We start from the raw sequence: 15914 nt of genomic DNA, 5'->3' as shown, positions 1-15914 counted from the left end.
TGAGACGAAGACATTTTTGTGGCGATCAATTTTGCTTTTGCAAACATTTATACAAAGCCTGACAATGCCAATCTCATTTTGCTCTCCTGTGATTGCTCATTTTCACTGCAGTCTTTCCCATTCTTTGAAGCTCCCCTCACCCCACATATAATGGGTTCTATAAATGGGACAGGGACTGCAGCAGGGAAAAGAAGGGAAAACCATATCATTCATCGTTAACATTTTCTTCTTTTGGAAATCCACATGGTTCACCTGCTCCACTATGCAAATAATCTCTTTCTAATCTCCGAGCTTCAGTTCTTTTATAGCTACATGAGCAGAGAAGCTGAATAAACTTCTTCACAGCTACAAGCACTCAAAGGAAAACCATTTGTGTCTTGATACTAAAGTAATAAAGATAAGTAATGGTAAGTAATGAGGATTTAAAGCCAGCTTGGCTTGGAAAATCAAGATGCCAAAATACATATCCTAATTAGCAGATGGATCAAACAGTAACTATTGGAAAGGGCAAGGAGGCTGCTGCATAGTTTTCTTTCAAATTAAGTTGAGTGAAACCATTTTCACATTAGTCCGCTAATGCCCAATACAAGAGCTCTCCTCATGCTTCACAAGCAGCTAAACTCTAAAGAAATACACTCTACCCATTCGCCAATAATAGGATTACCTAAAGTTCTATTTCTAAAAGGACCTGCATTTATATTATGTCATTGACAGGTAAACGTCCCAAGGCATAACCAGAGAAAAACTGATGAGTCAAAGCAGGAGATAATTAGGATGGGTGACTGAAAGCTTGGTTAAAGCGGTAGGTTTTAAGGAGGAGAGGCGGAGAGGTTTAAGGAAGAGAAATGCATAGCTTAAGGCCTATATGGCTGCCAATGTGGGATGCACAAGAGACCAGAGTTGGAGGAACACAGAGTTTGTGGAGCTGGAGATCAGAGGGAGGGGGTTGGGAGGAAGGCGATGCAGATATTTGAAAGCAAGGATCAGAATTTTAAAATCAAGGCGTTAGTCGACCATGAGCCAATGTAGATCAGTGAGCACAAGTGTGATGGTTAAACGGGAATTGATGCAGGTTTTGATATGGACAGCAGAGTGATCTCAAGTTTATGGAGGGTGGAAGATAGGAGGCCGGCCAGGGGAACATTTGAATAGTCAAGTCTGGTGGGGCAAAAGCATGGATGAGGGTTTCAATAAGCAGCAGAGAAGCTAAGGCAGGGGCAGAGACAGGCGACGTTACAGGGGTGAAAGGAGATGGTTTTTGTAATGGAGAGGATATGGGGTTGAAAGCTCAGCTCAAGGTCAAATAGAATGCAGAGGTTGCAAACACTCTAAATCAGCCTGAAACAATGGCCAAGGTGGTTGGAATCATTAGCAAGGGATCGGAGTTTGCGACGGCATCCAAAGAATGGTATCAGTTCTCCCAATGTTTCAGCTGGAGAAAACTGAAGCACTGGATATTGGACAAGCAGTGTGACAACTCAGAGGCAGTGAGAAGCTGGGAGAGATGGTGATCTGGTAGAGCTGGGTATCGTTAGCGTACATGTGGAACCCAATTATGTTTTTATGGATAATGTCACCGAAGAGCAGCAAGTCATTGAGAAATAGAAGGGGGCCAAGGATCTCTGGGGGAAGCACACAATACATCAATAAATACCCAAATAGGCATATGAATGGGGTGTTGTGACTGGTCCAAGCAAGCACCAAAATATACTGTGCATCACACATCCCAGATAGTGATAGTCACTGTTGCAATAAAGAAAGCAGAAAAAAAAGACATGCATTTATATAACGCCTTTCACGACCACCGGATGTCTCTCAGCACTTTACAGCCAATGAAGTAGTTTTTGGAATGTAATCACTGATGGAAAGTGGGAAACACAGCACACAAGCAAACTCCCACAAACAGCAATGTGATAATGACCAGATAATCTGTTTTTGTTATGTCAATTGAGAAATAAATATTGGCCAGGGCACCAGGGATAACTCCTGCTCTTCTTCGAAATAGTGCCATGGGATCTTGTACATTCACCCGAGAGGGCAGACAGAGCCTCGGTTTAACGTTTCATCCAAAAGGTGGCTTCTCCGACAGTGCAGCACTCCCTCAGTACTGCACTGGAGTGTCAGCCTAGATTTGTGTGGTCAAGTTCCTGGAGTGGGACTTGAATCCACAACCTTCTGGCTCAGAGGTGTGTGCGCTACCCACTGAGCCACAGCTGACACCCTAGCCAACAAGAACATGAATAATTAATTTTGAGAGAAATAAAAGGCCACACAAATCTTTTTTTTTTAAATCATTGGATTGAGTTTGCAGAGAACACATTAAGATGCCAAGATGGTGTCCAGAGGATGAATAAGTGTTTCACCTCCTACAAGGCACAAGTCAGAAGTATGGTGGAATATTCTCCATTTTTCTGGATGAGTTCAGATCCAACACTGGAGAAGCCCGACACCATCCAGGACAAAGCAGTCTGCTTGATTGGCACCCCATCCACCACCCTATATATTCACTCCCTCCACCAGTGCACCATGGCTGCAATGTGTACCATCTACAAGATGCACTGCAGCAATTCGCTTAGGCTTATTCATCAGCAACTCCCAAACCCACGACCTCTACCACCTAGGACAAGAGCAGCAGGCACATGGGAACACCATCACCTCCAAAATTGCCCTCCAAGTCACACACCATCCTGACTTTCATATTCCTTTCATGAACAGAGGTTCAATTGGAGAGGTTTGCTGTTGGATACATTTTATTTGGAAGTACTGTATATCCTCCTATAGCATGCTAATTTTAACTCCTTTCTCAGGACCATAGGATTCTTTTCCACTTGCTCTGTACTTGGGGAAATGAAAACAGGACTTTTATCTGACAAGGTGGACTGAAGTTCACATGCCCTAGCTGAAGCTGAGGAAGATTGCATCAGACCCTTGCAAATATATCTGACAGATCATACAGGAGGTGTAGGGTGAAATCCAAAAAAACCCAAAGAGGCACAGAACTCCTGAATAACATGTCCCAAATTAAGCCACGATCTGAAGATTCAGTTACAGGAGTTGAGGGAATTTTCAAATACTCCTGCTCATTAAACTTATTAATAAGCAATATAATCATAGTGTACTAAAAACAGATTCTCCAATTTATTAATACTTATTTGCAACACAGATACATAGAAAAAGTCAGGTGGCAGAGGATCACATCATATATTGAAATACATAATTACAGCAGTGATAGAAAAATGGAAAACGACAACATTACTTAAAAATAAACCAGCTTTGACGAATTCTCTTGATATATTGAATAAAGAATTTTGCAGTTTTTAGATAGTTAATACAATTTTATTCGAAATGGATTTTTGCAAAACCTCGTGGTTTTTAAAAGAAACATTTGTACCAAATGCATAAATATCACCCAAGTGCTGTTAGATCCTTTAAAGAAGCCATCAGAAAGCAGGGTCCTATTAGCAATTAATAATTTAAGTTTACATTTTGAAAACTTGTCTTATCTTCCATATAAAATCTATTTCTCCAAATTCAAATAATCTGATAATTCAAGTTTTAAAGTCTAAATTGGTGCTGCTTAATTCAAATGATTGTAGTTTTTTTTAAAAAAGCAGTTTTACAAAAATTACTTGATTAACCGGAGTAGACTATAGCTGCGTTAAAGCAGAACTGTATTTGTAGTTCACTGTTTTGTCCAGAAAGATGTTCCCATTTTTAAATTATTAAATCTGTACATTAACAAATCTTGTTTCACGCACACTGTCCATCCACAAACCTTATTCATTATCACTATTTTTAGTTCCGTTTTTCTGTCAACATTTATAACAGTCAATGTCAACAGTTCCCATCTAATTTCACTTTAGGCTTTGGCCACTTGGTAGCTCTGTGGAGCCAATTTCTGAAGTCTCCCAAATCCGTCCCTATCTAGTAGGTTAAATCTGGTATCCATCAACTGTACATGGGAAATTTACTAGTAGAAATACATTTATTAAGCCTTTTCCCTATCTGGCATCTTTCCATTTTTACTATTTTTCACTTCCTCCCCACTCTAAAGTTTCTTGCAGCCTGAAGACTTCAGTAAACTGATCAAAGTGTTTGATGACACTGTGGATAATGTCTGCTGCGGATTTGTTGTGCAATGGCTCCTAGATCTATGCATACCCAACCTAAATATAGAATCCCAATTCTCTACCTCCATTTTGCAGGTCTGGTGGGGGGTGGGAGAGGAGAGCAGGAGGGAATCATAATTTTGATTCAAGAGAAAGAATTCAACAAAATAGTTATATATTTTTATAAACACATCTACAATTCTCATTCAAAGATTTACTCATTCTCCAGTTCTTGTATCAGTGAAACAATTCCTGAAATGCTTATCCCAGCAGTACAGGTTGGGTTTCAGCAGCCTGGAATGATCTTGACGCCTGGCCCATTCTCTGCCCATTGAAAGAAGTTGCACTGTTTGCCCATTCCTTGCGAGCACACATAAAAAATGCGTCCATTATTAGGCCCAAGTTTCAGCACTGTCCTCATGATGCATCGCTTTCCATGATTGCAGAATGGAAAATGCAGATCAGCCCACTATGAGAAACAAAACAGGGTTAAGGCTCAACAGTTTGCATACGATGGGTTTACTTGAACTCTTCCCAACATTCAAATTTACAAAATCAATTTGAAATAATTCAAATAGTTAGGCTATGTAAATTTCTATATATACTGCTGCAGAAAAATTGCCTACTATAACTGTGTGACACACGTTTACACTGATGTGCCAGCTGAAATTGACTTCTGCATTTCTCTACAAAAAAAATCCAAGTGGAGGTGGGGTGGCAAGAATGCTGAACCCTCTGTCGCAGATGAAAGCCATTCCAGCACCACCAAGGCACTTGCTTACATGACGAGGATCAACAATTAACAAGTAAGTTAACTCCCAGTAACCAGCGTGCTCGCTGACCTACATTGGCCCCCGGTCCAGCAACGCTTCGATTTAAAAATTTTCGTCCTTGTTTTCAAATTCCTCCATGGCCTCACTTCTCCCTATCTCTGTAAGCTCCTTAAGCCCTCCAACCCCCCACCCCCTCCCCAACCCACCCCCCGCGATCTCTACACACTGCCAATTCTGGCCTCTTGCACATCACTGATTTTAAATCGCTCCACCATGGGTGGCTGTGCCTTCAGCTGTCTCTGGCCAAAGCTCTAGAATTCCCTCCCTAAACTTCTCCCCATCTCTCTCCTTAAAATCTACCTCTTTGACCAAGTCACCTGTCCTAACATATCTTTTTGTGGCTTGGTGTTAAATTTTGATTATGTTCTAGTGAAGCACCGTGGACGTTTCACTAAGTTAAAGGCGCTATATAAATGCAAGTTGTTCATATTATGGTATTTACAAAAGATATGGGGAATTCCTTCAGAACTCACCCATGGACCTGGACCATTTTCTATTTGTTATCCCGATGTTCTTTTGACCCTAATAAATTAACTTTGATGTTTTTCAGGGAAACCTTTTTTAAATTGATCATTTTCTGCATGTTAATTTTTTAATGTGTGGGTCTGTAAGAAAGAAGTGATGATGAATGATGTGTAATGTGGCTGATAAAGACAATTCTACTACTACAGCACAATTCTAGATGCATGAAAAGATGTTGCTAACTGCACACTTAAAATTATTAATGTCTTTGGCTTATTAGTAAAAAACCTTTTGATTTACAGGCCTATTATATAAATCATGTGTAACTGAGCTGAACAAATGCAATTAAATTATAAACAATTGAAACACTGCTCCACACAATATACCGTAATCTATTACCCGACTGTTCATTGCCTAGCAGAAAGCTAACAATTACTATAATTTCAAAGTCATTTTGAATAGTTCAATTCAAGAGTCAAACTACAATGCAGCTGATGTTTAAAGCAAATTGTGTAGAAAATCTGATGTGGGACTCAAACTGCAGTAAGCTCTGAACACTGCAGTTATTCACCTTCAGATTTTTTGACAGTGTTGAAGTGCCCTCTTCAGGCTATTTAGCGTAATGGTACACAACCATTAACCATGAATCTGCATTAAATAAAATGTTAGAATGGTTTTTATTTTGCAGTTAAAATGTTATTGTCTGATTGGATTTGCTTAAATTGATCATGTGATACAGTGTAACCTCAATTTTCGGCATTCTTGATTATCCGTGAGAATTTTCACAGAAAATTGATTGCCAGCAGGATTCGAGACCAGCAGCACTTTTCTCGTCACCTCTCTTTCGTTCTCACCATTGAAAGTTCCCCATGCAATCTTTTAACTGCAAAATAAAAACCATTCTAACATTTTATTTAATGCAGATTCATGGTTAATGGTTGTGTACCATTACGCTAAATAGCCTGAAGAGGGCACTTCAACACTGTCAAAAAACCTGAAGGTGAATAACTGCAGTTTTCAGAGCTTACTGCAGCTTGAGTCCCACATCAGATTTTCTACACAATTGCAGCTGCCAAAGGCTCGAGTGGAGCATAAACGGTGGCATGAACTGGTTGGGCTGAATGGCCAGTTTTTCTGTGCCACAGATCCTATGTAAATCTGCCTTAAAACTGAGAAAGTCAGCCTTAAAATGGTCCACCAATGTCAACCACTAGGCCTGCAACTAGAGAGGATAGTACTAAAGGTAGTATGTGTTCACCTTCAGCAATCTTTTGGAAGCCCCTGTAGTGCTAATCTTAGCGGAGCTGTTGACTGGAAAGTCAACGCAGAGCCCACTTGTTTCAAATGAGGTCCTGTCCCACGAAGCAGAGTGCAGTCCCAGCTCTGAAACAGGAGAGCCTGTGGTTGTCACTGTGGGGAGCATTTTGGCTATCATTCTTCAATCAATAGCCTGTCTAGTGACTGGAATCACAAGCAGATATGTAGAGGAGCTTTGAGCCAGCAGATAGAGGAAGTGGGGAGATGCAGAAGTGGGTAGTGGCATTACATTTAACATTTACAGCAGCAATCAGTAGTATATTTGGGGGGGGGGGGGGTGTGGTCTCAATCATCCAGTAAGACTGTCACTTCCATGTCAGGTAATTTACACTCCATTAGATTAGAGCAACATACTCACTTGAAAGTAGTCACACTGGGGTCCTTGAGGTAGGGAGCACGCATAGAACTGCCTCCCCTTGTTGTCACCTTCTTTCTTGACCACTCTCTGTGTGCAGGGACGACTGTGCTTTTTGCAACATGGGTTTTCAGGATTTACAGCAGCAGTACCATCAGTCATATTAACAGAGTCTCTGGGAACACAAGATATTTTTATTAATTCTACCACATGCTTTCATCAAAACAATGCAATAAAACTGCCTTTTGTGCAATTTCAGGGCTCACTGCCTGCTGGACAACCAGTCAGCAGGACTGAAGGGTGAGAAATATCACTATTTTGCAGCAACAAGAAATCTCTAGGCTATGAATAATTCTAAAATGACATTTTAAGATTATTCACAGTCTAGGATGTTAGTTTGTCATTCGAATTTATTGAGAGGTGCAGGTAAAGAAAACAAATGCATCTTCTGGTTTACAAACCCTTGCTGTTAAAACTAGTCTTTGTCATTTCTCTCCCATCTGTCAAAACAAATTCAATTTAACAGCAGGAACATATCGGAGCTCTCAGCGACCTTCATATATCTGCTAGTAGAAATCCTATTGCCTTTAGATTGATGTAAAATAATTCATTCTGAAATAACAATTAGAATACAAGAGCAGGGAGGTTATGCTTGAACTGTATAAAACACTAGTTAGGCCACAGCTAGAGTACTGCATGCAGTTCTGGTCACCACATTACAGGAAAGATGTGATTGCACTAGAGAGGGTAGAGCAGATTTATGAGGATGTTGCCTTTACTGGAGAATTTTAGCTCTGAGGAAATATTGGATAGGCTGCGGTTGTTTTCTTTGGAAGAGGAGGGACCTTATTGAGATGTATAAAATTATGAGGGGCCGAGATAGTGTGGATAGGAAGGACCTGTTTCTCTTAGCAGAGGGGTCAACAGCCAGGGGACATATATTTAAATTAATTGGCAGGAGGTTTAGAGGGGATTTGAGGAGAAATTTCTTCACCTAGAGGGTGTGGGATCCTGGAACTCAATGCCTGAAAGGGTGGTAGAGGCAGAAACCCTCACCACATTTAGCAAGTACTTGGATATGCACTTGAAGTGCTGTAACCTACAAGCTCGTCAAAATCCTTTGCAATTTGTGCACATTGATATCATACGCCACCCTAAAAAGCGATTATTTATCTCATATTCTGTTATGGAACCTTGCTGTGTACAATTCAGCTCCCACATTTATTTACAAAACAGTAACAGAACTTTAAAAGTAATCCATTGCTTGTTAAGTGCTTTGGACATTCTACGGTTGTGATATAAATTCTAATTCTTTCATCATCTCCAGTGTAGTTCATTTAAATTCACTGAGCTAATCAAGGAAGTCCACTGGAACACTTTCATTTAACAGACATCTATCCGCTAGCACAACTGAAAATAACTGTTCTGAATTTGCTCTTAATTTTATTTAAGGCATACAGCTGTCATGCTCTAAATGTATTTTAAATTGAGCAATAATGCCTTAACATACAGCTGGCGGAATATTCAATACATCTACGAACATATGAAACAGTAAATCTGAAATTAAAAATCTTCAAAATTTCTATTCAGAAAACACAAAACCCATTAAAATCTGATGAGCAAGTCACACCACTTTACAGGTTTTATCTCCTGCATTTGTACAGGTGAAATAATGGCCCAGAAATCGCAGCCTCCCCGGGTCCATACAGAGTGTGTACGGACCCGGGAAGGCATCGCAAAAGACAGTTTTCAGCACACAATACACATGCGCTGAAAACTGGCTTTTCCGATCGGTCAAGCTCCAGCTTGACAGATCCTCCACATCTCGGGAGTGAGGACGTCCGCATGGGCCAGATTGCGGTTATTTACCCACATCTTGCCCAGCAAATGTCCTGAAAACACTTGCGCCTGATAAAAGCAGGTGCATAGCTTACTTTTACAGGTGCAAGAGTTATAAAACACAAAAACATTTTTAGAAAACATTTAAAAATACATTTTATTGTTAAAAACCCTGCCCACTATGGTAAGTTTATTTTAAACCATCATTTTAAAAACTTTTTAAAAAGCGATTTTGTTTCTAAGACATTTATTAATTTTAATTTCAATTAATTTTAATTATGTGATGTGTGTTTTTTATTATGGTGTTTAGTGGGTTTTTTTAATCATTAATAGCAATGAGAACTCGTAGATACAGAGCTGTGGAATACTGTACCTGATTGGTTGAACAGTCACACGTGACTGCACCTTCTGTGTGGGAACCTCGAGGACGGGAGCGCACTTCGCAGCGCGGGAAGAGAAGGCTTCCCCAACGGAATCCCACGCTCCTCCGGGACCACCAGGTACTTTTGTAAAAATTCTCCGGTCGGAGGCGTTCTTTCAAAAGAAGCCACCGACCGGAAATTCAGGGCCAATGTCATATTCTGTGCCATTTAACTGCCCAGATGTCAACGAAGCAGTTCACTAATTGAGGACATTGTCCGGATTTATTTTCCACAAAATCATGTAACAGAAGGATAGATGTAATACTGTATCCATCATAATATTCGATCAAAAGCAGCAATGGAGACTGGCAGGAGCAGCTGGATTAAGATGGGCAGCTTTTTTTGAAGAAAATGTAAAATAATGCCCAGAGGTGTGAAAGGTATGATACTCAACAACTCGTATTTATATAGCTCATTTAAAGCATTATTGATCATAGTAAAACATCCCAAGGCGCTTCACAGAAGTGTTATCATACAAAAATTGATGCCGAGCCATATAAAGAGATATAAGAACATGTGAAATAGGAGCAGGAGTCAGCCATTCGGCCCCTTGAGCCTACTCCACCATTCAATAAGATTATGGCCGATCTTCTACCTCAACTCCACTTTCCTGCACTATCCCCATATCCCTCGATTCTCTTAATATCCAAAAATCTATCAATCCCTGTCTTGAATATACTCAACAACTGAGCCTTCACAGCCCTCTGGGGTAAAGAATTCCAAAGATTCACCACCCTCTGAGTGAAGAAGTTTCTCATCTCAGTCCTAAATGGCCCATACCTTATTGAGACTGTGACCCCCTGGTTCTAGACTCCCCCAGCCAGGGGAAACATAGTCCCTGCATCCACCCTGTCCATCCCTGTAAGAATTTTGTATCTTTTAATAAGATCACCACTCAGTCTTCTGAACTCGAGAGAATATAGGCCTAGTCTATAGTGTGCACGCTAGATCCGTGCAGCAGAGCAAGAACATAAGAACAAAAGAGTTAGGAACAGGAGTAAGCCATCTAACCCCTCGAGCCTGCTCCGCCATTCAAAAAGATCATGGCTGATCTGACCGTGAACTCAGCTCCACTTACCCGTCCGCTCCCTATAACCCTTAATTCCCTTATTGGTTAAAAATCTATCTATCTGTGATTTGAATACATTCAATGAGCTAGCCTCAACTGCTTCCTTGGGCAGAGAATTCCACAGATTCACAACCCTCTGGGAGAAGATATTCCTTCTCAACTCGGTTTTAAATTGGCTCCCCCGTTTTTTGAGGCTGAACCCCCTAGTTCTAGTCTCCCCGACCAGTGGAAACAACCTCTCTATCTTGTCTATCCCTTTCATTATTTTAAATGTTTCTATAAGATCACCCCTCATCCTTCTGAACTCCAACGAGTAAAGACCCAGTCTACTCAATCTATCATCATAAGGTAACCCCCTCATCTCCGGAATCAGCCTAGTGAATTGTCTCTGTACCCCCTCCAAAGCTAGTATATCCTTCCTTAAGTAAGGTGACCAAAACTGCACGCAGTACTCCAGGTGCGGCCTCACCAATACCCTGTACAGTTGCAGCAGGACCTCCCTGCTTTTGTATTCCATCCCTCTCGTAATGAAGGCCAATATTCCATTTGCTTTCTTGATTATCTGCAAATTAACTTTTTGGGATTCATGCACAAGGAACCCCAGGTCCCTCTGCACCGCAGCATGTTGTAATTTCTCCCCATTCAAATAATATTCCCTTTTACTGTTTTTTTTCCCTTCCAAGGTGGATGACCTCACATTTTCCGACATTGTATTCCATCTGCCAAACCTTAGCCCATTCGCTTAACTTATCTAAATCTCTTTGCAGCCTCTCTGTCCTCTACACAACCTGCTTTCCCACTAATGTTTGTGTCATCTGCAAATTTTGTTATACTACACTCTGTCCCCTCTTCCAGGTCATCTATGTATATTATAAACAGTTGTGGTCCCAGCACCGATCTCTGTGGCACACCACTAACCACTGATTTCCAACCCGAAAAGGACCCATTTATCCCGACTCTCTGCTTTCTGTTCGCCAGCCATTTCTCGATCCATGCTAATACATTTCCTCTGACTCCGCGTACCTTTATCTTCTGCAGTAACCTTTTGTGTGGCACCTTATCGAATGCCTTTTGGAAGTCTAAATACACCACATCCATCGGTACACCTCTATCCACCATGCTCGTTATATCCTCAAAGAATTCCAGTAAATTAGTTAAACATGATTTCCCCTTCATGAATCCATGTTGCGTCTGCTTGATTGCACTATTCCTATCTAGATGTCCCGCTATTTCTTCCTTAATGATAGCTTCAAGCATTTTCCCCACTACAGATGTTAAACTAACCGGCCTCGTTACCTGCCTTTTGTCTGCCCCTTTTTTTTTTAAAAACAGAGGCGTTACATTAGCTGCTTTCCAATCCGCTGGTACCTCCCCAGAGTCCAGAGAATTTTGGTAGATTATAACGAATGCATCTGCTATAACTTCCGCCATCTCTTTTAATACCCTGGGATGCATTTCATCAGGACCGGGGACTTGTCTACCTTGAGTCCCATTAGCCTGTCCAGCACTACCTCCCTAGTGATTGTGATTGTCTCAAGGTCCAGTCGTCTTGGTTAATCCTTGCCACTGGACCAAAGCCTAGCTCTGTCAAACCGTATGGTGGCTGGTGTGCAACGGTCACCACACGTTAAAAAAAATTCATGCACAGGCATCTTCCAACCCCTCAAGTGGAGTTCAGGACTGGAACATCGGGTCCTTCATCGGAACACCTGTGAACTCGTGGAAGCAAGTCATCCTCCTTTGAGGGACCGCCTATGATGATGATGAATCGATTAGTGCAGATGACCAAAAGCTTGGTCAAAGAGGTAGGCTTTAAGGAGCGCATTAAAGGAGGAAAGGGAGGTAGAGAAGTGGAGAGGTTTAGGGAGGTAATTCCAGAGCTTAGGGCCTTAATAGCTGAAGGCACGGCCACCAATTATTGAGCGATTAAAATCAGGGATGCTCAAGAGGTCAGAATTAGAGGAGTGCAAGATATCAGGGGGTTGTGGGGCTGGAGCAGATTCGAGATAGGGAGGGGAGAGGCCATGGTGGGATTTGAAAACAAGGATGAGAATTTTAAAATCAAGATGTTGCTTAACGGGAGCCAATGTAAATCAGCGAGCACAGGAGAGATGTGTGAACAGGACTTAGTGTGAGTTAGGACATGGGCAGCAGAGTTTTGGATGACCTATCAAACAGTTAAGCTTACTTTAATACTGACCTCCCACAGTAACTTTCAGCCAACTGAAGTTTCATTTTAAATAGATAAATCTATGGACACACCTGGAAATAGAAACTGCAGTACTCATGCTGGAATCGAAAGACGAATGATGGTCCTTTTTCATTCTTTTGGCTGGCTGATGAAATGAACTTTGGTTGGTACAACTAAATGATGCTGAATTGTTGGCCGTTTGATTTACATAATTATTAAAGGGACTATTCATCCGGAGGTTCGAGTTCGTTCCATTTGCAGAACAATTCTTAACCGAAGACAAAGCTTGGCGTGAAGGATTTCCATCAGCTAAGGGTATCTTCCTTTTCATTTCACGCTCTGCTGAGAAAGTGGGTCTGGGGTTCTCCCGAGGGCTCCTTAGTGATGTGAGAACCAGCGTTGTCGTACCAAATGCTGCCTTCCGATTCAGCTTCCATTCCACTAGAGGCTTACCAAAACTATTGCATGGGTATTTTATGAGATCAGTATCAAAGCCAGGCGTCTGACGAGAAGCTTCCACTTTAAAAGATGCAGAACACACAATTAACGTTACTGAACATAATTAATCTTCAATACCATTAAAGTGAGATTTTTTTATGCACCCTTTTGCAAGTTAAATTTATGAGGTGGTGAGAGAGATTTCATAACTGCAATAATTTAGCTGTTGTAAGCAAGATGTTCACTACAATGTTAAACTCTCAGCTACTCAACAAAATGCAAGAGGACTCATTTGTACATTTAACAATGTTTTTCTTGAACAGTTCACAAAGTTAATTTACATGCTTGGACCATACACTTAAAACTGTCAATAATATCTATGATACAACTATTTAGTTGAGGCAGATTCTAGGTCCCAGAGGTGGGGGGAAATTGTCATTAATATGTAAACAGTCATTAATATTTTGCTCATTGTGTAAATAGTATAGCATAAAATTCCACAACATAAACTATAATTGACCTTTGTGGCCAATTTCAGGCAAACTTTCACATTACATTTCCAACAGTAATACATCTTTCTCTTGAAAGATACTAACTATGCCACGGAGAGTTCAGAAATTGGAAATATTAAATTGCAAATGGCCGAAAGTTAAGTCAACTTGATAATAATGACTAAAATTGTTTTGGTCCTCTTGCTGAAGATGACTTACTGACAGGCCTTTGCGTCAAACAGGCATTGCACGACTTGGCTGATGGTGCATTTATTAATGTGCAGAGTGAACATGTCCATTCTTCCTCTTCTTTTTTGGCAATGGTGTCAGTGGAATAATCTTCAGAGCCATATGCCCGGCCCAACAGGCTATTCCGTTTAGGCAAATTACTGTTAAAAACAAGACATTTGAAAGCATTAGAAAAAGTTTCATAGTTATCAAAATAGATCTTTGAAGAATTAAAATGTGACGCTCCACCTATGATGTTGAGAATGATTGGAATTGAGATTTTCTAGAGTTACAGTGCTTTAAATTTATGGTTTATTTACAGGCAATGTATTTAAAGGGTATGTGGAGATGTTTGTAAACCTCTAAAGAAACCTTGGCAAACACCAGCAAAGCAGTTTAAAACGGAACATCTGTACATGCTCTCTTCAAAGCAGAATATATAGCTACCTTTAAATGTAGCATAGATTTCAGGATTCACAGAGTGAGCGACACGTGGAATGCTCTTGCAAGTAAAGAAGTGGAGATGAAAACTCAAATTATTTTAGAAACAGAAGCTGCAATGGTGGAGAAGAGGAGACTGTAGGGTCTTTCTGGGCGGATGAGTTAAAATGGGACAATGGGAACTTCATCATCTATATTTATTTTGTGATGTGATCTTGCATCTTACTATGGGCAATTAAACACAGATATGCAGCAACTAAATAAATGCCATGGCTACTAGAGCAGATCAGAGGCTGCTCCAATAGCCACGAGTGGCTGACCGCCTGTCTCCCCAAAGCCTCTGAACAACTGCAAGGTACAAGTCAGGAGTGTGATGCAACAATTTCCACTTGCCTGGGTGGCTATAGCTGTAACAACAATCAAGAAGTCTGATGCCATCCAGGACAAAGCTGTGTGCTTGATTGGCAAGGGCACAGAATGTAATCTGGGTGGGGGACTTCAATGTCCATCATCAACAGTGGCTCGGTAGCACCACTACTGACCAAGCTCTGAAGGACATAGCTGCCAGCCTGGGCCTACGGCAGGTGGTAAGAGAACCAACACGAGGGAAAAACCTACTTGACCTCGTCCTTACCAATCTACCTGTCGCAGATGCATCTGTCCATGACAGCATTGGTAGCTGCCACCATCGCACAGTCATTGTGGAGACGAAGTCCTGGCTTCACATTGAGGACACCATCTATCGTGTTGTGTGGTATTACCACAGTGCTAAATGGGATAGATTCAGAACAGATCTAGCAGCTCAAAACTGGGCATCCATGAGGCGCTGTGGGCCATCAACAGCAACAGAATTCTATTCCGCCACAATCTGTAATCTCATGGCCCGGCATATCCCCCACTCAACCCTGGTTCAATGAAGAGTGTAGAAGAGCATGTCAGGAGCAGCACCAGGTGTACCTAAAAATGAGGTGCCAACCTGGGGAAGCTGTAACACATGCATGCTAAAAAGCAGAAGCAGCACACTATAGACAAAGCTAAGCGATCCCACAACCAACAGATTAAAGCTCTGTAGTCCTGCCACATCCAGTCGTGAATGGTGATGGAGCATTAAACAACTAACGGGAGGAGGAGGCTCCATTCTCAATGATGGCGGAGCCCAGCACGTGAGTACAAAAGACAAGGCTGAAGCGTTTACAACCATTTTCAGCCAGAAGTGCCGAGTGGATGATCCATATCGGCCTCCTCCTGAGGTCCCCACCATCACAGAAGCCAGTCTTCAGCCAATTCGATTTACTCCACATGATATCTAGAAAAGGCTGAAAGCACTGGATATAGCAAAGGTTATGGGCCCCGACAACAGCCCGGCTGTTGTGCTGATCCTTATGCTCCAGAACTAGCCTTGCCTCTACCAAGCTGTTCCAGTACAGCTACAACACTGGCATCTATCTGACAATGTGTAAAACTGCCCAGGTATGTCCCGTCCACAAAAAGCAGGACAAATCCAATCCAGCCAATTACCATCCGATCAGTCTACTCTCAATCATCAGCAAAGTGATGGAAGGGGTCGTCAACAGTGCTATCGAGCGGCACTTACTCACCAATAACCTGTTCACCGATGCCCAGTATGGGTTCAGCCAGGACCACTTGGTTCCAGACCTCATTACAGCCTTGGACCAAACTTGGACAAAGGAGCTGATTTCCAGAGGTGAAGCGAGAGTG

General features: G+C 41.6%; 1 protein-coding gene across 1 annotated transcript in view; it reads right to left on the bottom strand.

The window, feature by feature from the left end:
• Positions 1–3273: 3273 nt before the first annotated feature.
• Positions 3274–15914, bottom strand: part of neil3 (nei-like DNA glycosylase 3) — a 41353-nt gene continuing 28712 nt past the window's right edge. The window contains exons 7-10 of the mRNA XM_070896806.1: positions 13746–13915; positions 12669–13116; positions 7080–7251; positions 3274–4578 (exon numbers count right to left, since the gene is read on the bottom strand). Of these exons, the coding sequence (XP_070752907.1) occupies positions 4396–4578; positions 7080–7251; positions 12669–13116; positions 13746–13915 (973 nt within the window). The 3' untranslated portion in view covers positions 3274–4395. The remainder of the gene's footprint in view (positions 4579–7079; positions 7252–12668; positions 13117–13745; positions 13916–15914) is intronic.

Source organism: Pristiophorus japonicus, chromosome 1, assembly GCF_044704955.1.
Source record: "Pristiophorus japonicus isolate sPriJap1 chromosome 1, sPriJap1.hap1, whole genome shotgun sequence".
Lineage (NCBI taxonomy): Eukaryota > Metazoa > Chordata > Chondrichthyes > Pristiophoridae > Pristiophorus > Pristiophorus japonicus.
Note: the sequence above shows the minus strand (reverse complement) of the source record. Positions and strands in the feature narration are given on the sequence as shown.